Source organism: Olea europaea, chromosome 12, assembly GCF_002742605.1.
Source record: "Olea europaea var. sylvestris chromosome 12, O_europaea_v1, whole genome shotgun sequence".
Classification (NCBI taxonomy): Eukaryota; Viridiplantae; Streptophyta; class Magnoliopsida; order Lamiales; family Oleaceae; genus Olea; species Olea europaea.
The window spans coordinates 15,043,823-15,066,515 of NC_036248.1; the positions used below are offsets into that span (position 1 = coordinate 15,043,823).

General features: G+C 35.8%; 5 protein-coding genes across 5 annotated transcripts; 2 read left to right on the forward strand and 3 right to left on the reverse strand.

Moving 5' to 3' along the window:
• Positions 1-105: 105 nt before the first annotated feature.
• LOC111405819 lies at positions 106-2,171 on the reverse strand. Its single transcript, XM_023034875.1, has 4 exons — positions 1,975-2,171; positions 1,054-1,851; positions 668-840; positions 106-464 (listed from the first exon to the last, which is right to left on the reverse strand). Exons 2-4 carry the CDS (start codon positions 1,819-1,821, stop codon positions 335-337), a joined length of 1,071 nt encoding a protein of 356 aa, XP_022890643.1. The 5' UTR covers positions 1,822-1,851; positions 1,975-2,171; the 3' UTR covers positions 106-334.
• Positions 2,172-4,935: 2,764 nt separating this feature from the next.
• Positions 4,936-8,203, forward strand: LOC111405823 (pre-rRNA-processing protein TSR2 homolog). Its single transcript, XM_023034879.1, has 4 exons — positions 4,936-5,613; positions 6,217-6,305; positions 6,841-6,948; positions 7,855-8,203. The coding sequence occupies exons 1-4, from the start codon at positions 5,424-5,426 to the stop codon at positions 8,056-8,058; spliced, it is 591 nt and encodes a 196-aa protein (XP_022890647.1). The 5' UTR covers positions 4,936-5,423; the 3' UTR covers positions 8,059-8,203.
• Positions 8,204-10,291: 2,088 nt separating this feature from the next.
• Positions 10,292-11,487, forward strand: LOC111405822. The gene is made up of 2 exons (XM_023034878.1): positions 10,292-10,705; positions 10,827-11,487. Exons 1-2 carry the CDS (start codon positions 10,308-10,310, stop codon positions 11,131-11,133), a joined length of 705 nt encoding a protein of 234 aa, XP_022890646.1. The 5' UTR covers positions 10,292-10,307; the 3' UTR covers positions 11,134-11,487.
• A 1,664-nt stretch (positions 11,488-13,151) lies between these two features.
• LOC111405824 (subtilisin-like protease SBT1.2) lies at positions 13,152-15,832 on the reverse strand. Its single transcript, XM_023034880.1, has one exon. The coding sequence runs from the start codon at positions 15,708-15,710 to the stop codon at positions 13,404-13,406; it is 2,307 nt and encodes a 768-aa protein (XP_022890648.1). The 5' UTR covers positions 15,711-15,832; the 3' UTR covers positions 13,152-13,403.
• Positions 15,833-20,149: 4,317 nt separating this feature from the next.
• Positions 20,150-22,363, reverse strand: LOC111405825 (xyloglucan galactosyltransferase MUR3-like). Its single transcript, XM_023034881.1, has one exon. It carries the CDS (start codon positions 21,772-21,774, stop codon positions 20,608-20,610), a length of 1,167 nt encoding a protein of 388 aa, XP_022890649.1. The 5' UTR covers positions 21,775-22,363; the 3' UTR covers positions 20,150-20,607.
• Between the last annotated feature and the right edge of the window lie 330 nt (positions 22,364-22,693).

Below are 22,693 nucleotides of genomic sequence, written 5' to 3' on the forward strand. Positions count from 1 at the left end.
AAATTGTGTATACCAGTATTCTAGAATCGCCTTTGATATTTATTTCAAGCAGAAATTCTAGGAATAAACAACAGAAACAAAACATCAGTGCAATGGCACTAAGCAGATTGAAACATAGCCATCATAGAAGAGATGGATACATATTTTATTATCGAAAATAAAATTAAGATCCTATTTATGAGTATGTTTAGTGTCTTGAGAATTATATGATCTAAAAATTACATGGTGTATACTTTAACAAATAAAATCTGAAAATGCATCAAACTCTCAGTCATTCCTATTCCCCTAGCATTAATTTTGATACTCTGCTCGAAACAGTTGTCTTGCAGTTAAACTAAGCAGTTGCAGAAGCCATGGCTTGGCTGTGGAAGGGTGCTGGCCCAATATTGGTTTCCTCGGATGCCTCGTCTTGATCTTCATCTCCCATTTCCCAGAGGAAACTGGCATATGCTGCTTGAATGTGGCTGGTGACACAATATTGTAGAAGAGTCAGAATGCGATTTGATGATACAAGTTGACACAACATTGTAATTGCATGTTTATTAAGATGGATTAGACATCACTTGATGACACTTTCCATACAAATATGTACAAAAAGACTGTACTAGGCATTGAACACTGAATAAGAATAGACGAGATCAAGGATGTTTCTTTTCAAACTACGAACCTGTCATAAGAAGATGCTTGTACTGCTCGTTCAAAATAGCTTGTGGCTCTATCTTCATCGCGGTGTAGTTCCCACACCAATTTAGCATATTGTGAGAGAATTTCACCATCTCCTGGATCAGCCAAAATAGCCCTGGAATAATACTCCTCTGCTCCTTCAAGGTCTCCCTTTGTCTGCCAAAAACAGGTGAATCAATGTTTGTCTATGATTGTTCTTTAAAGCAAGAAACTATGTCAGATTTAGATGACCGCTTGGTAAAATGATTTTTAAGATTTTATAGCATGTTTGGTATGGTTAACTGGCACGACCATGTCATGTCCGGTCTACCATATACCAAAAATATAATTGGAGCATACTCATAGGCATATTCTAGTGAAGGGACTTACCTGATACAAGAACTGAGCATAGTTTCTCAAAAACAAAGGATTGTTTGGACTTTCCTCCAGCATTCTCTTGTAGTGCTCTTCCATACCAAGTCTGCCACGGCTGTCGCCACCATCCCTATCGAAGGCTACCGGTCTATAGTTCCCACCACCACCACCACTGCCGCCATTTCCTCCTCCAACGGGTCCATTCCCATCGAAATAACTAATATCCGCAACCCCAAACCCTGTTGCAAGATACATTTTCCTCTCCCCTTCAAACATCAAAGTATCATATTTATTCACACTCGTCATCTCTTCTTTCAAATGCATGTGATGCCCCTTGATTTGGTTTTCCTCAACACTTTCTACATCCCCTTCGTTTTCGTCCTCGTCCTCGTCGCTGTCTTCATCTTCTCGAAAAGTTCCCAAGTTGTGAGACGAGAAAGACGAGATTGGCTCCAACGCGAAACAATTAGGTTTACGAGCAAATTTCTTCGACGCGTTGGAGAAACTAAACTCGTCAACATTATACGAGACATTAGCCAATTCTTCCAAGTTTCCGTCGGATTGAACTCTTCGAAATCCGCTCGGGGAACGTTGGCTGGAGGTCGAGGGAGATGAATGCCATAAAGATTTAGGGTAATGTTGAGATCCACGAGAGAGTTTTTGATTGATGGAAGTTGGTGTGTCTTTAGGCACTTCAGATTGGTAGTGATTATTGTTAGGATTTTCTGGAAAGGATGATAGTAGGGATCCAAGAACTGGAGTAGACGAGCTTCTCAGCATCATCTCTTCTGTTAAATATGATCTCTAAAGAACCTGCTTTTCCATGAAGAAGATGAAATTAGTGGAGGCTGATTAAAACTCAACATATCATGCGAAAATTGCACTATTTTACAATTACTAAAACTCTATTAAACCAAGATCTATGCATAATGGTACCTTTTTTGAAGGGCAGACAGCCTCTACAATGGAAATATAAAGGAGAAGTTGCAGGGAAGAAAACTGAGAATGGTAATGCCCGGTGGAATGCCCTTTTATCTTCAGGAAAAATAAATTATTTGAAATATTTGTATGGTGGAGAGCAGCCAAGCAATCTTAGAGGAAAATATCAGTTTGTTCACTTATGTTGAACTGGAAAAAAAATATCAATTATATGTGAGGCATTACGTTTCCCATTGGTTTATTGGACACGTGGGTGGGAAGAAAAGTATACATTTGCCAGTATATATTACATGGAGGAAACAGTGTACAAGTGACAAGAAAAGTATAGGACAAACGCGTGTGCTTTTGGCATTCAACATGCTTTTCTTGCTCCGTTTAATTCTCATTTTTATTAAAAATACTTTTTTTCTTTTTTTTTTAACTATATATTTTTTATTAAAATAATATTATAAGTAGATAAAAATTTTTTCTTAATTTTCATCCACACATTTTTCATCAATCTACTATTATAAATTTTTTTCCATAAAAATAGGTGTCAGACACCCTCTTGATCTTCACTAGTTATTTTGTGGAATTCATATTTGCACCACAATTTTAATTAATCACACCATTTTTATTTTTTTTGCTCATTTTTACCTTCTACCCAAAAAATCATAACAATGACGATTCATTTCCGACTCATATTTTTATAAAAGTAAAATAAATAATAAATACAAAAGTTTGAAAATGTTTCCCCCATTCAAAATATTTGGACAGAAATTTCAATAGAAAAATTATATACTCATTAAATTGATGGTCAATGGTAAAATACGACGGAAAAAGTTGGGGATATAAGTGCAAAAATTGATTGCCTTGATTGCAATTTAAATAAATTGTGATTAACCAAAAAAAAAAATGGTGCAAATATAATTATTCATGGATTGTTCTATTCGATGCAAGTCTACTATTACATTAGGCCATATTTGATTGCACACCAATTTCATGGAAAATGGAATCATTTTCCACTTTTTCTCATATTTGATAGGCAAAATTTGGTATGGAATTGATTTTCTCTCTTTTCTTCACACGGTCACATTTTCATGGTTTTGGGGAATTTCTTTTTCCACCACTTTGGTGGGAAATGATTTTCCATCTTTTATTTATTTATTTTTGGTAATAGAAACAAATTTTAGAAACAATTATAAAAAAAAATATCCCTTACATTAATAATTTTCATGTAAAATAAAGTCAAACGAATATCAAAAGATAGATGCTTTTCTTGGCGCTTTTTTTTGGGTGGAAACAAATTTTATCTCCAATACCAGTAAATTTTATCATTTTAATTGACAATTTTCATGTAAAACAAAACCAAACGAACACAAAAAATACTTTTATTTCAATATTTTCCACGTGAAAAATTATACCAATCAAAAACAATAATTTACAATTCTCAGGAAAACAATTTCTAGGCAATATAATTCCTGAAATTTGTTTTCTTTCCACCCAAATTCTATCTTTACGATCAAACAGACCCTTAATATAAGTATACAGTAATTACATACCTTAATTCGTGTAGTAGGGTTTTTAATATCATCGATTCTTTATGATATAACACTAAATATCTCTAGTCACATGCATAATTTGATGGACTTGCCGTTTCGTAGAATTATAGAGATGAACACTTCCTAATTCAACTATAATTCTATTTCGTATTGAAATAGGGTTTTGAATGGAAAATAACTTCTTCAATAAACATTCAATATTAATATTTATCTATAACAGATAATTAACCAATTTATTTTAATTTTTACTAATGGACATTATTTATTTAAAATTTGCTAAGCAATTTGGCACAGATACGCTGTGTCATCCTCGTCCGTCTCGCCGTCTTCGAGGTAGATTCAGTGCCCTCCTTCAATTCAAATAATGTAAATTTCTCTTCTTCACTATCGGATTCTCTGTAATTTTTGCAACGCGGAGAATGTAAATATAGAACATTATGGGCTATTACACAAAACCTAGTATGTTTTAGTTGAATTGTCGGTTACTTGAAAATTAAATCTTTTGCAAAAGGGCTTTACTATATTCTCGTAGTTATTTAGTTAAAGAGATTATGGGTTCCTATTACTTTCGTGTTCATGTTATTTAGAATTCTTAAACTTATATTTTAATTTTATGTTCCTGTTTCGCGCGGGTTAAGTCGCTAACAATTAAAAAGGATCAGACGATTGTGTAAGGAACGAAACCTCTTGAGACAAAGTCCCAAAAAGGGGTGTTCTTTTATTGACGATGAAGTTTACAATTGGAAACGAAAAACAACGTGTCTCCAAGGGGCGCAAGCACACGAGTTACAGAAAGAAAAGTATTTAAATCTAAAAGCTAAGGAAATGAAAATTACATATTCTCTGTTCGAGAGTTTTGGATTCGGTCCTTTGCTTCATTAGCGGTCCTTTTCAGAGCAACATCCAACACCGTCAAAGTATGACTGTCCTCATATAAGGTACCATGACGACCTCAAGTCAAAGGACCAATTTCACTACCGAACGTTAGAGATTAACCACCGACACTCAGATAGTTATCCATGTGGAATCTCTCGACGGGTCTCCAATGTTTTGTTCTATAACAAACATCCACGTGTTCATTTAAGTGTCACCACACTTTAACTTGTGAGATCAGCTACTTACTTCACAAGTAAGAAATGCCACACGTGATGGTCTATCCGTAATGACGATATCCGTATCTCGTTATTACTTACGACCACGGATGATTTAAGATTCAATCAGATGTAATTTGTATCTCACAATCACAACTCCTTGTGATTAATAAATTACAAATATTTGAATCTACGGACTCTATTATTTATTTAATTGTCTATTAATTAAATAATAGATCTGCCATTTTAATTGCATTAATTATATATAAAAGTATTTATGTCCAAAGTCGATTGGACCTAGGGCATAATACTTACATCCCCCCGTCTTCTTCTTCTCTTCCTCTTCTCTTCTCCTTCTTGCAAAGGTTCTGCAATTCTGCTTCTTTCGTGTTGTTTTTATTCTCTGCCTGAATCCCTTTTATCCGGCATCACTCTAAGGCTTTGTACACATCAATGCAAGAACCTGCTCAAAAAAATTTGTGGTTGTATGGTACTTTTGTTACTATATCAACTCCAAAAAGTTTAGCACATGAATCAACGAACCCAATTAGAAAGGATGAGGGATAAAGTTTGAAATTTGATTTAAGGGTTGCAATTTGGCTCCTATTTGGTTTTTAAAAAAATGGATTTTTAGTTGATTTTAATAAAAGTTGTTGTAAATGAAAATTCTTACAAGATTTTAAATTTTTATGTATCAGTTGCATATTATTTTAATACTTTTTTTTTTACAAACTGTAAACCCAAGAACTCGAGAGAGTAGTAGGGTTTTGGCATTTTCACTGAGCCAAAAAGTGGAAAATCACATAAGAAAGTAATGGTGGGCACAAATAAGAATCTGGTGCTTACTGCGGAGGCGGCTGCTCAGCTACACGAGGGCATAAATTTGGTGCTCTCCCGATGGACCGCTCTTCGAATAGCCGTCAATGAGTGCCGCAGTCGTGATTCTGCCCAGAAACCCCAACAACTCGCCCAAATACTCTTTCAAGCCCTCATTCAATCCAAAGGTATTTTCTTTATTCGTATTTGATTGTACATGCGCACGCTCAAGTGATGTGTTTTTATGTCATTATAGTCAATACGACCGTGATTGATTGGAATGCTAAATTACTGTTTAACATTTTTTCTTTTTCTCTTCATGTTTGTGAAGACGACAGAGGTGTATTTTCATTAATTTTGAGGTATAATGAAGTACACTATGGTTTGCCTGTTGCCACCATCTTGATTTGATTTGTCTAATTTGGTGTTTAGGAAAAGTATACATTGATCATGGTACGGCCTTTTTTTATATGTTAAATTATGGTTTAAAGATTGAGTCTTGTTCTCTTTTTGTATGTTTGAACAAGAGAGATGTATTTACATTAAATTTAAGGTATAATAAAGGAAACAATTGTTTGCCCTTAGCAACCAGCTTTATTTTGACTTGTCCAAATTGGGTTTAGGAAAAAAAAAAAAAGTAAACTTAAAACATCGTTTAAAGATCGGATATTACTTTCAGCGCATGCGTGGATGAGAGAAACACATTTCGTTAAATTTGAGGTATAATAAAGCCGCTTTGGTTTGCCTGTTTCGACCAGCATGATATTTGATTTGTCTAATTTGGTGTTCAGAAAAAGTGTACACTGATGATCTAGAGAATATGCTTTATGACTTCTTGGTGTCTCTGAAAACCGTTGCAGATGATGGTAGCATTGAGGAGGTATGTTTTCTTGGTCTAATTTGTGAACTTCAACTATATCATATAAATACAACACATAAAAGCATAGTTACAAGCTACATACATGCACACATCAAAAGCCGTGAAATTTGGATCAAACTCAAGGTTACAGTTGAAAATTAGTATACAAAATGCAAAATGAACAGCAGTTAAATCCACGTGTACAAGGAAAAATAGTGAAGCTCCGATGAGATTTAATATTCCGATTGGCAATATTTGTTGTGAAACCTTGCTCTGGGGCCAATCATTTTGCCTGATCAATATAATTGTTGTCTACTCAAGAACATTTTAAGATTAGTGATGGATGATCTCGTTGAACTATCTTGTGGCAACCATGATCTACATGATATTAACATTAGACAATGATAATTATTTTTATTTTCTGTTAGTTATTTATTCGATATAGTTCATGTTCAATAAATATCTGTTGGTTGCAAAGTTTTGAATGAGACCTTTCCAAATATCTACTAATCCTTATCTTTTTTCTTCATTTTGTTCCTGTGGAAACCGCATTCAGGTAGCAGAAAAGTTGGTGTTTATGCATGAAGAATGTGCAGAAGGTAACTTTAACTCAATTAAAAGCCTAAAGGAAACAAATGCTCCAAGTGTATATTATGTCAGACAGGTAACTATCACTCTCTAGTGATTGAACAAGTTTTATTGTTATTTGGATCAATATTTTTGTTCATGAACCGAGCTTGTTGTTTATTAAATGACGAACATTGGAATGTTTTCTAACAAGGAAGGAATAAATATATGAATGGGCAGTTTTTCGAATTCTGATGTAAATATTGATCCTATAAGTTGGATCCATATCTAGTCATTACTCAAGTATGATTGGAGACAATTACATGGGTGTATATACATGTTTAATTTCAAGATAGAATCCCTAGGTAGTCTTTCAGTGACTGGTTATACCGTGGAGCCCAAATTACTAAATATCGACAATTTTACTTATATTCACGAATGATTTTATGATCGGAGTCCTGAAATAATATTTTCTAATGTTTTAAGAAGGTAATATTATTTGGACTAAAACAAAATGCAAATCGAGGTAGCACCTAATACATCGTTGGATCTATAACCTGCCTTGTGATAGTCATATAAAAGCTTTATGCTGGTGTGCTTCATCTAGGCAAAACTTTCAGAATTTAACAATGTTTCATGAAGGATATCTTGAGGATATTCAATGGTGGTTTCTTCCCAAAGATGTCACCTCCTCTTTTTTTTGGTCACAAATGAAATATATATATATGTATGAAAAATATTCCATGATTTATAGATGGTTAGTATTTCCAACTATCTCTTGTAAATTTCATGTAAAGTAAAACGATGGCCAGTAATTGGTAGCCGAACAATATTTACTCTGCTTGGGCCAAATGGCTAGGATGATATAGAACAATCTGTCACAAAATTTTATTAGGATTGATTGTTAAAATTTTATCTTTTTGGTAATGAAGGAAAGAATGCTGCTTTATCCTTTTTTCATATGCTAATACGGACAACTTGCATTTCTTTTCCATTTTGTCAGGATCGTAGTGACGATGAAGATGATAGTGATGACGACGGTCATGATGGTGATATTTCAACAGAAATGAGAGTTGATGCTCCTGATTCAAGTTTGAGTGAAGAGGACATGATGATTGATGAGACTAGCCCCGAGGAAGTGGCTGAAGTAGAAGCTGGATGGACTGTAGTTGCATCCAAGCGAAATAAAGCTGGAAGAAGGAACTGAATTATACTCATAATTTAAGACCACACTCTAGATTTTGTTTTCTTGAACTTCGAAATCGTTCTTTTGCCTCTTGTAGTACTGTTGATGATTATATGTGAAATTTGAAAAAAATGGATCTAATGGCTTTGGGAATGTTTGTGTTGCACGTAACATTAAATGCTAAACTAGAATCGGATTTCATAGATTAAACTGAATTGTTTCCTTTCACGCAATAAAAAATACTTGTGTGATAAGAATTGGGGCTACTTGTTAGGAGCTATTGGCTAGAAAGCACCGACACGCTCCCGACGACGACGTACCAGTGTTCGACACGAGTCGGACACTGATACGCTTCCGACACGTCGCCGACGCGTGTTGGAGTCACGTGAGGCTTTGGTGGGAGTCGGACACCGATACGCGTCCGACACGTCGCCGACGCGCGTCGGAGTCACATGAGACTTTGGTGGGCAGCTGACTTGAAGATATGCAACAGAGAAAAAGAGATGGGAGGAAGAAATGCTACCGGTGGAAGTCTGGCGATCTGGAGAAGGAAAGAAAGAATAGAGAAAAGAGAAGAGGAAATTACTGTTGGGCTGAAAAAATGAAACTAGCGGAAGTGAGGTTTCTGGGGAACAGGGGAAAGAAAGAAAATCCCGAAGGAAAGAAGAAAAAAGAGAAGAAGAAGAAGAACCTGGTGGCTGGTTTATTGTCAGAGAAAGAAAGAAAAAAAGAGAGAAGAGAAGATGATGAGACGACTGAAATGAAAAGTCATCCTTTAACAATGCAAATTTCAATTTGTGGGCCCACCACTGTAAATTTTCTCCTTTTGTGCACGTTTTGTATCTTTTCAACGGTTGTAATTTTTTATAAATAATGTACAATATTTTGTTTGATCAATTTGTACCATTTTACCCTTCAACAACAAATCAAACTTAATTAACAACGCATACATTTTCTTCCTCAGTCACAGCAACTCGCAAAAATTGTAAGAAAATCTCAAAACATGCAAGTTTTTTTTTGTTATTTCACCTTTTTCAAAAATTTCATCAATCCACATTTGAAGAATCATTTGCAAGATCAAGAAGAAGATATTTTTTCAAGTTTCGGGTAATATCATTTCTATTTTATTTAAGTATTTGAAATTATTTTTCTTTTGAAGTTATGAGTGATAATGTTATGAATGATGATTTGTCTAAACCTCTTTGGAAATATGTTACAAAACTTGATAAATTTAATGAAACGGGTGGTAACATTCTTTGACAATGTAATTTTTGTAATGCAACTAAGACAAGTTCTTATACAAGAGTGAAGGCACAATTGTTAAAATTACAAGGCTATGGAATTGGGGCTTGTGGAAAAGTAACTATAAAAGATATATGTGAAATGCGAAAAAATGGAAGATGAAGTCAAGTTGAGAATGCAAACTAAGGCAGGGAAAAGAGTTGCCATCGAATAATATGGGTTCTAAGGATTGTTATGTTTTGGAGGAAAGGAAAAGAAAGAATAGTGCAATATAAAATGCTTTTAATGTGACAGCACGTGACCAATTGAATTTCGAAATTGCTAGAATGTTTTATTCAAGTGGTTTGCCTTTTACTCTTGCAAGAAATCCTTATTACATTAGTTCTTATACTCTTGCTTCCAATAGTCGAATTTCGGGATATTTGTCTCCCGGTTACAACAAGTTGAGAACTACTCTTCTTCAAAAAGAGAAAAAAAATGTGAAAAGATTATTAAATCCAATTAAAGGCACAGGGGCGGAAAAAGAAGTTATCATTGTGAGTGATGGATGGAGTGATCCACAAAGAAGGCCACTAATTAATTTTATGGCAGTGACCGAGAGTGGACCAATGTTTTTAAAAGCGGTTGATTGTTCCGGTGAAACAAAAGATAAATATTTTATTGCTAACTTGATGAAGGAGGTTATAAATGAAATTGGTCATCAAAAGGTGGTTCAAGTAATAACCGATAATGCTCCAAATTGCAAAGGTGCCGAACAAATAATTGAATTGGAGTATCCTCATATTTTTTGGACACCATGTGCTGTACACACACTAAATCTTGCTTTGAAGAACATTTGTGTCGCAAAGAATGTTGAAAATAATTTGATTATATATGAGAAATGCATTTGGATTACTAATCTTCATGATGATGTAATGATTATAAATTTTTTTATCATGAACCATTCCATGAGACTAGCAATGTTTAATGAATTTGTGTCTTTGAAGTTGCTTTCCGTAGCGGAGACATGAGTTGCTTCTATTATTGTTATGTTAAAAAGATTTAAGCTTATCCGACGTGGTCTTCAAGCTTTGGTTATTAGTGAAAAATGGTCACTTTATCGAGAAGATGACATGACGAAGGCAAGTTTTGTAAAATTGAAAGTGTTTGATGATCTTTGGTGGGACTCTAAAAGTTATGTTCTTTCCTTTACTTCTCCCATTTATGACATGCTTAGATTTTCTGATACGGATAAACCTTGCCTTCACTTAGTTTACGACATGCGGGATACAATGATTGAGAAAGTGAAAGGAATAATTTATAGGCATGAGAAAAAAGTTCAAGAAGAGGAATCATCATTCTACAATGTTGTTCATCAGATACTTGTAGGTCGTTGGAACAAAAATAACACTCCACTTCATTGCTTGTCTCATTCTCTAAATCCAAGGTAATTTTTAAATCTAATTCATACATTTAATGTTTATTTACATTATCATCATAATATTTAAAATGTTTAGTTAGTTATTGAATGAATTGTCATTTTTTTATTTTATTTTTCTCTTGTTTAGGTACTATAGCGAGGAATGGCTTAATAAGGATCCCACATTTGCTCCACATAGAGATGTAGAGATTTCAAGAGAAAGAATAAAATGCTTTAAGAGGTACTTGTCAAATGAAGAGCGTATTATGGTGAATAAGGAGTATGCCAAATTCTCAAATATGGAAGATGACTTTGGTGATTTTGAATCCATCCATGATTGTTACTGCTTAGACCCAAAGACTTGGTGGGTTATTTATGGTGCTTGCACACCTATGCTTCAAAGTTATGCTTTGAAATTATTGGGGCAACCATCTTCTTCATTGTGTTGTGAGTGAAATTGGAGTACTTATTCCTTTTTGCACTCTCTTAAACGAAATAAGCTAACTCCAAAACATGCGGAAGATTTGGTTTTCGTCTATAGCAATCTTCGTCTCTTGTCAAGGAGGAGTGCGCAATACTCACAAGGAGAGACTAAAATGTGGGATATTGGTGGAGATGCATTTGATACATTTGAAGATATTGGTGTGCTTGAAGTCGCTAATTTATCTCTAGACGAACAGGAATTGGAGGTGATGGTATTTGCTGATGGAGATGAAGATGTTGAAGAGATTCAAGATGAATGATGTAATTAATTTCATTTTTACTTTTTGAACTTATGTCATTAAGAAACATTGATGAATTTAATGTCAAGTTTGGTTTCTATTTATCATTATATATATGATTCAATAAGTACAAAAAATTAATACTTTAGACTATAAAATTAAAATAAACAATTTTTTTTTTAATCAACGTATCGGCGACGTGTCGTATCGGAACTTTTTAAAAAAATCACGTGTCGGACACTCGTGTCCGTGTCGGTGCTTCTTAGGCTGTTGGTTTCAGAAGAATTTTCCACTTTGCTCATTTAATTGTTTGGTAATTATAAATTTTTATCTACTTTGTGTACATATCTTTTACATGAAAATGCATGATAAAAATGTGATCTGTATGAGGATCTAATTGATCAGCATGCCGAAGTGTGGGGTAAAATTGTGATAGCACGAAATTTGTTGACATGTATTTCAGTAAAATTGTGATAGCACGACAGACTTCGAGGACTAGAGGTGATTGTCAAGGCTGCGAGGATTGAGTCCTAGGCCGAGCAAGCAGCCTACAATTTGCAGTGGTGACTGGGGTGTCGAATGACTTGAATTCTTGAAGGCTTGAATAGTTTTTTTTTTTTGAATTGTTTTGGACTTTTGTTTGTCTTACTATTGACTCTTGTACTTGTTTGTTGTATACTTATATTGTTGATTTGTGCTTGTGCAATTGCAATTTGCAAATCCTTTGTTGTCAGACAGTGAATCAATGTTTAATTCATACAGAAACGGAAATTAGGATTTAGGAGTTATTGCTAAGAATTGTGATTTTTTAATAAATTTTAATTGAAAATTAAATTGGGGGCAGAGTATGGATCGATTTTTTCAACCGAAACGGAAGTCTATACCTAGTTCTAGTTGTATTTCTAATCCCGCCACTGCTTTTAGCTGAGAACATGAGTTGTTAAATAACACTTGAACCATATATTTTATTAGTATTGTATTGAAACTATATTTTCATATGTATATAATTTTTACATTTTAGTGCATTTACATATATATTGAATAATTTTTAATATTATTTAATCAAATTTTAATAAAGGATTGGGCTATTACGATCGTTGATTGTCGACGGTCAATAGTCAATGGTCAAGTTCAACCCCCGCCCTAGCTGAACGTGGAGGTTGGATTCGTCCCTGTCGGTTAGTATGTCCAATTTAGTTCTGTTCATTTGTTTCTTCTTTTTGGCAAAGTTTCAGTGAATGTTTTACATTTTAACGTAAAATTGTTGTATTTGAATATTTTTTGGGTTGGTGGAAACCCTCCGCAAAAGGCCACATTGCTTGCATGATTCTGGGAAAACGAAGAAATATGTAGGAACACTTAGAGAAAAATATTAAACCTATATGATATGATGTTTAGGAGAGTCAATTGGTGTTCCGTTTATAGGAAATTGGATGAGGCGTCAGAGCAACGAATATAGGAAGTCATAGAATAGTTCATTTAGGATTTCACTGGTTGACAATGTAGAGAAAGGTAACTCGTGATATGGAACAATGCACTGAAATTTTTATGTTTGGAATTAAAACAAGAAAGATAATACCATTGGTTGAGTTTAAAATAGCTTATGATTTGGTGTCAATGAATGTACATTCTGGAAAGGGAGGCTCTCATTTATTAACTTCCATAAACAAACTAAAGTTTAGTTAGATCAATTTTGCCTTTACTCAGAAGCTAGATAGGTTATTGTGCAAGATTGAAGATTCTCACATAGGTTGGTGACACAGTGTCGGTATTACCATACAGTACTATAGATGTTCGAGACCATAGTACAAGAAGTGGGTACATGCTAGGTGAACTAGGAGTGTCTTTTGAGGATAGAATTTGGAGTAGAAGTATAGGTTGATAATAGATATAGCAACCTAAACCAATTACATAAAAGATGAAACTCGAAGATTATTGTCTCATAGTGATGAGATCGAAGAAGAATAAAGCAGCATTAGTCGAGTAATGAGCACTACATGTTTTCAATTCTTTGATGCCCATGTTACTGAAATAGGACTCTGGACCCTATTAAAACTCCTTCCACTCTTCACCCATGTCAAACGTCCTTGAGCATATCTTGTAGTATCTGTTCTTATTCTTTTCCTTAATGTAAACCGAACTCTATAGCTCAAAGTTTGATTTGTATGTTTATATATCAGATGTTGTGGTCTCACTCGCACGTTGACTCCCTCGGGTGCCACTACTTCCACTGTGTAAATGGAATTAGAACTCCCCACATTTGTCAGCCGTCTTTTAATAATCTTCCGTGTCTCTCCCGGCTTGAAAATTACAGAAATTGAGGGGTAATTGAGGCTGAATCCCCTGTTCTGGTGCACAATGTCATGGCAACTCACGTTCCGGTGAGTTATGGAGAAAATTTCAGATCTTGTATACCCAATAGTGCATAGATGAGTTATATAATCATTTGGCTGGATATTGTAAATCAGTCCTGGATTGATGGCTCGTCCTGGGTTTACATGTCCTGCTCCGATTGCAAACAGCTCGGCAGGCTTGTCGCCATCCATTATTGGTTTGCCTAGATGATCCATCATATCTGCAGTTGTCATAAGTGCGGATTTGATTGCAGCTGGGGTCCATTTTGGATGAGCTGAGTGAAGCAGAGCAGCAATTCCACTGGCGTGGGGACAAGCCATGGAAGTCCCTGACATGACAGTGAAGTTCACTCTTCTAGAATCTTCTGGAAGGCCACTCGGGCCGAGATTTTGTGGCCAAGCAGCAATTATATTAACTCCTGGGGCAATTATATCCGGCTTGAGGATTGCAGGATCTGTAAAACTTGGTCCTCTTGACGAAAATTGAGCTACTGCAGGTGCTCGGAATTTTCCAATGATGGTTCCTCCAAATATGATTTTAGCTCTTGGTCTCCTTGTGGAGTTCATATAAATTTCCAGCTGAATTGATTCATCAAATCCTATCAATGTTGCTGGGAGGACATGGACATCGACTGAATCTTCCTCCAAATTAATTTCTGTATTCACTAAGATCATTGCAGCACCGCCTGCTTCCTTCACTATCTGACCCTTCTCGGCTCTCCCATTGACACCGCGCTTACACACTACCATTTTACCTCGTACTTTTGCTTTTGGAAGAGACCCTCTCATGCAAAATTCACTACCCTTATTGCCTCCAGTTATATAAACTAGCTCGAGTTCTTTCCCTGCACTGTGAACTCGATTCCCGGGGTACATGGATTCTCCATATAGGAATTTCCCATTGCCTAGTTGAACTATAGCTGGAAATCTCCGGTCAAGCGTGCTTGCACCAATGGTAGCAATCCAAGGAGCCTCATTGGCAACCGAATATTGGATTGGCCCATTGTTTCCTGCAGCACATATTACGGAAATGCCATGCTCCATTGCTCGAAAACTGCCAATGGCAATGGTATCCTCATATATGGGTACAGGGAAGCCTCCTAGTGAAAGGGAGAGTACGTCAACTCCATCTCTGATGGCTACATCCATTGCTGCAAGGATGTCTGAGCTGTAGCAGCCACTGAACCAACAAACTTTATATATGGCAACATGGGCACCTGGGGCCATTCCTCGAGCCTCACCAGCTCCATTTCCGAGGACACTTGCCATTGGCACTGGAGCTCCGGCAGCAGTGGATGCTGTATGGGTACCATGACCATGAGAATCTCGTGGTGATATGTATTCTGAGACTATATCAGGTGATGATGACAATGACGCCACACGATGACCTTTGCTGAAAAACCTGGCACCAATGAGTTTTCGGTTACAATTTGAAGCACTGAAATCTTGTCCTGCTTGGCAGGTCCCTCTCCATTTCTGTGGAGCTGGAGGCATCCCTTGATCATCAAAGCTCGGACTCTCTGGCCAGACACCAGTGTCGAGTACACCAATTATTGCCCCTCGACCAAATCCAGAATTCAACCAAGCTCCTCCTCCAGTTGGACTTAGTCCTAGGAACTTGTAAGAGTAAGTAGTGTGTATCTCAAGCCTTCTATCTGGTCTTATGGCAATTACTTCATGTGACTTCTGCAAGGTCTTAAGCTCGGCTGTTGATAGTTGAGCTGCAAAACCTTCAATTGCAGAGCTGTAAGAGTACAAGAGTCGGGACGAAGAATCCTCATTGTTGGAAATGGTTTTTTCAAGGACTGAAAGGTGCCAATGAAGTCTTGAGCTAAACAAAGACTTCGTTAACCCCTGTGGGTGGAGTTGAACTATATAGGTTTGTAAATTCTGCGCACGGACGCAAAGAATGTAGAGTAAAAAGATGGAAAAACGAAGTCGAATTTTGGGTTCCATGGAGCGCTACCAAATAGTATGAATTTTGGATAGTAGTAGTAGCAGCAGTGGTGGTGCACATTTCCAGGAATGAAACACGCGGTATTTGAAGGCGTTGAAGAGAATTCAAATCTGGGTTTAGGAGCCATGTCTGAACCCTGAGACAGAGTTAAAGCTCGTGAAATTTAAGAGCTCTTCATCACGAGTATCTTTTGGACAGAGATAGTTAGAGAGAGAGAGAGAGAGAGAGAGAGAGACGCAGAGGATTTAGTTTCTTGAGGAGCTCAAATGTATTGACTTTCACGGGATGTTTTGGTCAAATTTAATGTACTACAGTACATCAAATTCCGCCCTTGAATCTTTGTCGCAGAATCTGTTGTTTAGTACTGGAACATAGCACTGGACGGTGGACGGGACGTTACGGTGAATAAGATTTTTGAAATTATGAGAGAACTTGGAAAATTAGGGAGGAGAAAGTAATTATTGGTATGGATTGGTGGGGCCTCATTTATATTTATTTACACGCTCTGGTTTGCCTCAACATCGCAGGCTCCTCAGACCACATGCTGCTTGTGCCTCGTACTACATGGTTTGGTTTCTTTGGTTCTATGTTGCATTCAAACCAAATGTAAAATTGTGAAAAGCTTGAATGTTTGTTAAATAATCAATTAGAATAGTTCATTACGTGCAAAACTTAAATTATGTCATCGTTTGATAGGGATTAAATTCTAAATTTTAATCCAAATCAAAGTTGCAAACAATTTCAATCTCATATTTCATAAGATCCACAATTTTTATCAAAATTTATTAAAAATTTGATTTTAATCACTAACAAACGGAGACTATTTTTAAAAAATTTATACTTTAGAGCAAGAATTTCAAAGGCATTTTAGCAAGGAAATTGGAACGGTGCTATGTGGTTATTCCAGGTGTATTTAAATGATGTTATCTTAAATGGGATTTGCATCCCTACTTTTAAGACGATCTAATATTTGAATGCTACATAGATTGGTGCATAAATAGAATTATTCAATAACATACTTCAAAACAGCATAATGTACTTCAATAGTCTAAAATGAAAGTGTTACATTTCCTCGTAGTGTGAAAAACCTAAAATGGTCTTTACACAGTTCACGAAGCATAACCCCAAACTTTAAATCAGGTTTTGTTGGTCGCTTAACTTTAATTGAGAACCTCATTTGTTTTGAAAGGATTCACTCCTAAATTACTAACGGACGATTTACTTGGACAACGAATAGAAGGCGTGGCATCCCATCAAACGTTGCTTCAAGGCAAATACGCCAACAGGGGAAAAATTGCACCATTTTCGTAGAGGAAAGTATGTTTCTATTTCATTTTAAAAGTCAAAGTAACGTCATATGGGGTAGTATGTCATCAATTTGTTGTTCATATAGAACAGTCATTAATAATTTTGAATGGGATTCGTTTTTTGGACTAATATGATTTATGACTTAAAGTTGAAAGATGAATGGCGTCGGAAATAAAGTTAGGGTATGAACGGTCCGCCGTTGAACACAAAGAGAGAATACCGATGCAAGATAGATTAACAATATGGGTTAGCCAAAAGATTTAAAAAGAAAGTAAATAAAGAAATTTTTAAAATTAAAATTAACTAAATTGATAATTAAAGTAAAAAAATTCCGTGACGAAGGAGTCAAAAACTTGTTCGCTAAAAAAGTGCAAACTGCAAGGGTACGGATTGTGTTCAAATATTAAAGTGGACTCTTTGAGTCCGAATTATCAATCTCTCGAGGAATGTTTACTTTCGATTACACAACTTTAATCAATTTAATTCTAATAATAAAAGAAACACACAATAAATTATGATTTTGAAAAATAAGGGAAATAATTAAATTTCTACAAAAAAGAAAAATGAAAAACTAATTTGTGAATTTTGGAGAAAAACGTAGTTAGGATTCATGATTTCTTTTAATCATCGTCTAATTAATTTCTCCACAAGTCAACTAACAAATTACTCATTTACGATGTGATACTCGATTTTTTAAGTTTAGTTAATTACCTCTCTCAAGTGAAATTAACCTTAATTGATCGGTGTCGATTAAAATCGAACAATTACATTAAATTTTTGTGAAAATAGTTTAATGTGCCATTTAAAGTTAGGGGTATATCTTCACCCTCTACACGAACCTATGTCTTTTATTATTTGTTCTAGAATGCATAATTTTTTCTCAAACTATGTACAAACCACTAAACATAATTATTCATTGACACATAAATGAAAATGCAAGAAATACAATAATGGATCCACATGAAAATAAGCATTTTAATATTAGAATATAAATATTGAAATTAATTAAGGTTAAGATAATGTACTACCATAAATTATAATACAAATAATTAGCTCATTTTATACAAATGACAGAAAAGAGAGTGTTTATAATAATACATTACGAGTTTGACAAAATAATGGAGAAAATAAAAATAAATAAAACCCGTTTTTGTTGAATTTTTGAAGATCAAATGACTTGCTCTTGAATTTCCCAAATATTTCTTTGGATATATTCTCCTTATAATTTTGATTTTGTCCCAAAAATTACAAGTAAATCAAAAGAAAAAGAAAGGAAAAGAGAAGGAAAAGAGAAGGGGATCAAGAGAAAGATCCAACAGTGGCTGCGTCTCCCACTCTGAAAACCCTCAAAACTTTTTAAAAATTGCATCCCAAGTCCAAAGTTTTGGAAAAGCTTTTAAAGCTATTCTCAATTTTTAAATTAGCGCCTAGGCGCTAAGGATGTCAAATGGGTCGAGCGATTTTTCAACTTGACTGCTCTGCTTGTGGGTGATTTGATGAGCCTAAACATGAGCCGAGCTCGCGAACTGCTCGTGGACCGTGTGCTCGTAAAAAATGTGAAGAAAAAGTTTGATAATTTTCAAAAATAAAAATAAAAAATTGAGCTCCTGAGCTCAAGCACGAGCCGAGCAGGGTGGGATCCAATGAGCCGAGCTTTGCTCAGCCCATGAGCCAAAAGTTCACGAGCCATGGGCTTGTAAAAAATGTGAAGAAAAAATCGAGCTCGTGGTGGGCTTGACTCGGCCCCACAAGCTCGTGGCTCGTGAATTTATGAGCTCGTAGGTTGAGGCGAGCTCGCCCCTTGAGTACGAGCTGAGCCCACAATCACCAGCCGAGCTTGTGTGGTTAAGGGCTAAGTTGAGGGCTTGAGTGGTTAAGGGCGGAGCTGAGCCCACATGAGCAAACTAAAGAGCAAGGATCACAAGCCGAGCTGAGCCCACATGAGCAAACTAAATCACCTTGCTCTTGAACCAACCCGTTTTAATTGATGACTGATTCATTTCATTTAACACTCCTATGCCTCACCCTCTCCGATGAAACCAGGCGACAACAAGCGGGTCACAGGCCCACTGAAATCTGAAATATAATTTTTTTTATATAATAATAATTATTATTATTATTTTAACTTTCTTCAATCATCTAATTCGAAAATGAACTCAAATTGCGAATAATTTTTAATGTCTTAATAAAATCAAAGTGCAAATACGATCTCGATATTCATAAATAAGATGGAACGCAACTCCGTTTAGCTAATAAGAACAATAGTGAATCCCACAAATACGTGAATAATAATGAGTAATAATTATAAATATATAGTTAAAATCAATGTTTGACTTTAAGTGAATTGATAGATCGTTTTATAAACTGTATCAGTCAAAATCACCATTTAATTTTAACCATACATTTTATTAACTTTTATGAAAATTTCCAAAAATTCTGATTCAATCTCAATAGGACATAATCAAATAACAAAATCATGCAATATCAATTAGCGAACAAATGCGATGTTGTACTCTCACCACGAGAATTGTACCGTACAATAGACAGCAATTTATCTTATTTCTCGCTCTTTCTTAATACTGTCCAACGAAGTCAAATCCATCTTGCTAAAATAAAGATCACAATGCAGCAGAGGCAGAACCCACACTGATTAAAAACTTCATCAGAAACAGTTAACTGGGCAGTAAAACGGCATACATTATTTAGCAGAAAAGACATGTAAGCTGATATTAATTTCTAATATTTCGAACTAAAAAGATCAGCATCTCTTTCCCTACATTTTGCAAATCAAGACTGCACGAGTCCAGCAAACGGATGCTTCATCCTTGCTGACAGCAAGTTGATAACAATTTTAGCAATTTCCTCAAGAAAGCTTTAAGAATCACTTCAAACAAACTATTGCCTATAGAAATGTACAGTAATCCACAGACAAGAACAAGAATATTTACATATCTGGTCCTGCAATCACTAGACAATCAGATTCAACACAACATCCATCTCACCAAGTGTAAGAACATTTTAGCCGAAATATCCTAGAAACAGCATATTCAGAGATCTCGATTAGATATAGCGATGAATAGACAAGATCAGTGACAATTAACAACTACATATGCTTTCTGAACCATTCGGAAAACTAAAGTAAAAACGAATTGTAACAAAAGGGACTGTTTACGATTAATCGATTGATTTCTATTACTAAAAGCAAAAATGACAGACAAGTACTCATTTTTCTCTCTTGTACCTTTCCCTGAAGTGAACATTCAGCACATGAGGTTATATTCACTCAGCCATGAGGCCCATGACACAGAATCTGTATACTAAATCCTTTAGAAGAATGGCAAAAACCAATATCTGTGAAGGACATATAAGAAACATATTTATACTGGAACTACAATTGTGTATCTCTACATCTTGTCTTTAAACAAGATTTTCATTTGTAGACCATATACTATATAATGTTGTGTCATACCAAGCCCGAAATTCGTGCCTCACTGCGCATAAAATGCACCACTGGTGTCTTGATTGAAGATCCAGCCATCTTACACCATGCATTGCTGGAAATTTGAAAATGTCGATTTCAATTCATGACTACTGTCTTTGCTCATTCTTCCAGGAGTTTTTAGCAGCTTCCGCCGATGAACTGTTGGAATCCGCTTTGTTGTCTTTAGGTTTTGAGAAGAATGGATCCCATTCATGAGGCCCTACCTCTTGGCCTTCATCTAACAAGGCGTACTTCCAACTAAGCTCCTCGATAAAATTATCATCTTTTCCCCCCTTGATTATGTCTCTCCTCAACTTTGTAACTTTGTCAATAACAGCATGAACAGCCACGTCAAAGGCATCTTTGAGAGTCTCCAATTTGGAGCGAGGATCTGCATATATAAGCCTCGGGATGAGATTTATAACCGTTTCCCTCATTTCTCTTACCTTCCCTGGAGAAATTTCACCGAGCCTTTGTTCTATGCTGATATTCCTCTTACGAATGTCGTCCTCTGGAATGAAAATGGAGTACTGTGAATAATTTCTCGGCAAATGCCAGGTGTATTGCGCATAGGCAGAACCTGGATGGAAGAAGACAGGTATACAACCAGCCAAAATAGAGTCAAATGATGATCTTCTCGTGTATGAATCACCCTGAGGCTGCAGGCAGAAAAGAGAGCTCTGAAACATTTGCATTATACTGCTTGGAGAATGACACTTGCTCTCTCCAAAATCACACTCCAATAGTTTGCAAACTTTGGAGTTCTTGCATTGNTAAATATACTTCCCACCACACGGATCACTCTTATTCTCTACTGTTCTTAATGCCCTCATAAAAGGATATTTTTCCATCTCACTCTGAGCCCTATCTTTCTTATTCACAGGCAAACGTTTCACGTTGCTTGATGTCACAATGTTAGGGCTTTCATCGTTTGATTTACCATTAGCAGATATTTCTTTTTCACGATGAACGTCAAATTTAGGACTATCACTAGCAACATGGCTATTAATCGGGATCGGGCTGGGATTACGCATGCGGGTTTTCATTGATTCAGTATTTCGGGTAAAGGGGTTTAACTGAGTCACAGCACTGCTACTTGCAAGCATAACAAAATGGAAATATAACAACAAAAACCAAAAGAAAGCTGATAGTGAAGCTAATAAACAGATTCTAGAATGTCGATTTCTTCCTTGCGCCATCTCTGTCTGGTCATCTAAAGGCAGTGTCCCTACCAGGCGGCGTCTAAGATTCCCAAACATAGCAAATTCACCCATAAACAAAGCTCAACCTCTTATGCACCTATCAAAGGCCCATCAACAAACAACATCCCAAAATCCAGAATTTCTCACATTCATCATCTCCCGCCCCACAACCAATCAGAAAAATCCAAACCCTAGTTCATGATCTGAATGTAAACATACCTCGATATAACAACTAAATTTCAGAAAATCTGAAAATAAGTACAAAAAATTGATAAAGTGGGAAAAGATTTAGTGGAAATGAACGAAAAGGGTGTGATGTGAAAAGATAGAACAAAGGAAAAGAAAAACAGTAAATGGAACAGAATTAGTTCTGATTCATGCTGATTTTTAGGAACCAAAACTAGAACTACTAATACAAAATGGAAAACATATTTCTTGATCTTTAACGCGTTTACGCATAAATGAAATTACTGCTGATCTAACAGAACTTTTTTGGTTCAGAAATGAGCGACGAATGAGAGAGTGAGTGAGTGAGGGGGTTTTAACTTTTATGGGTTCTTGAAGTATGGGAAAAAACATGAAGAGGGGCGCATCTAAGCCGGGATTGACGAACTTGCGTAAGTTAGAACCAAGCGCCGGGAGTCGGTCCATGAACTGCATGTCAGTATGTGTCGGTATCAATCGATAGCTCGACACGTGTACATCTGATGACGTCACTCTCTTCTGAGGTTAGTGTAGATGTTTTGTTTGCAATGTTCTATTTACTGGTCCAATGAGCAGCAAGTACGACCCACATCTTAAACGTGGCACTTTATTATTGGCTACAGATACTAAAATCAAAGAGATTCTACGTTAAGCGTAGAATGAAATTATTAGAGAGAATTACGTGGGATTAGTGTTGTAATTAAGGGCAGAATATTTTCGTGAGGGGAGATTATATAATTAACAGCTTAATCATATCTTTGAACCTTCAAACTGTCGAATAAATAAT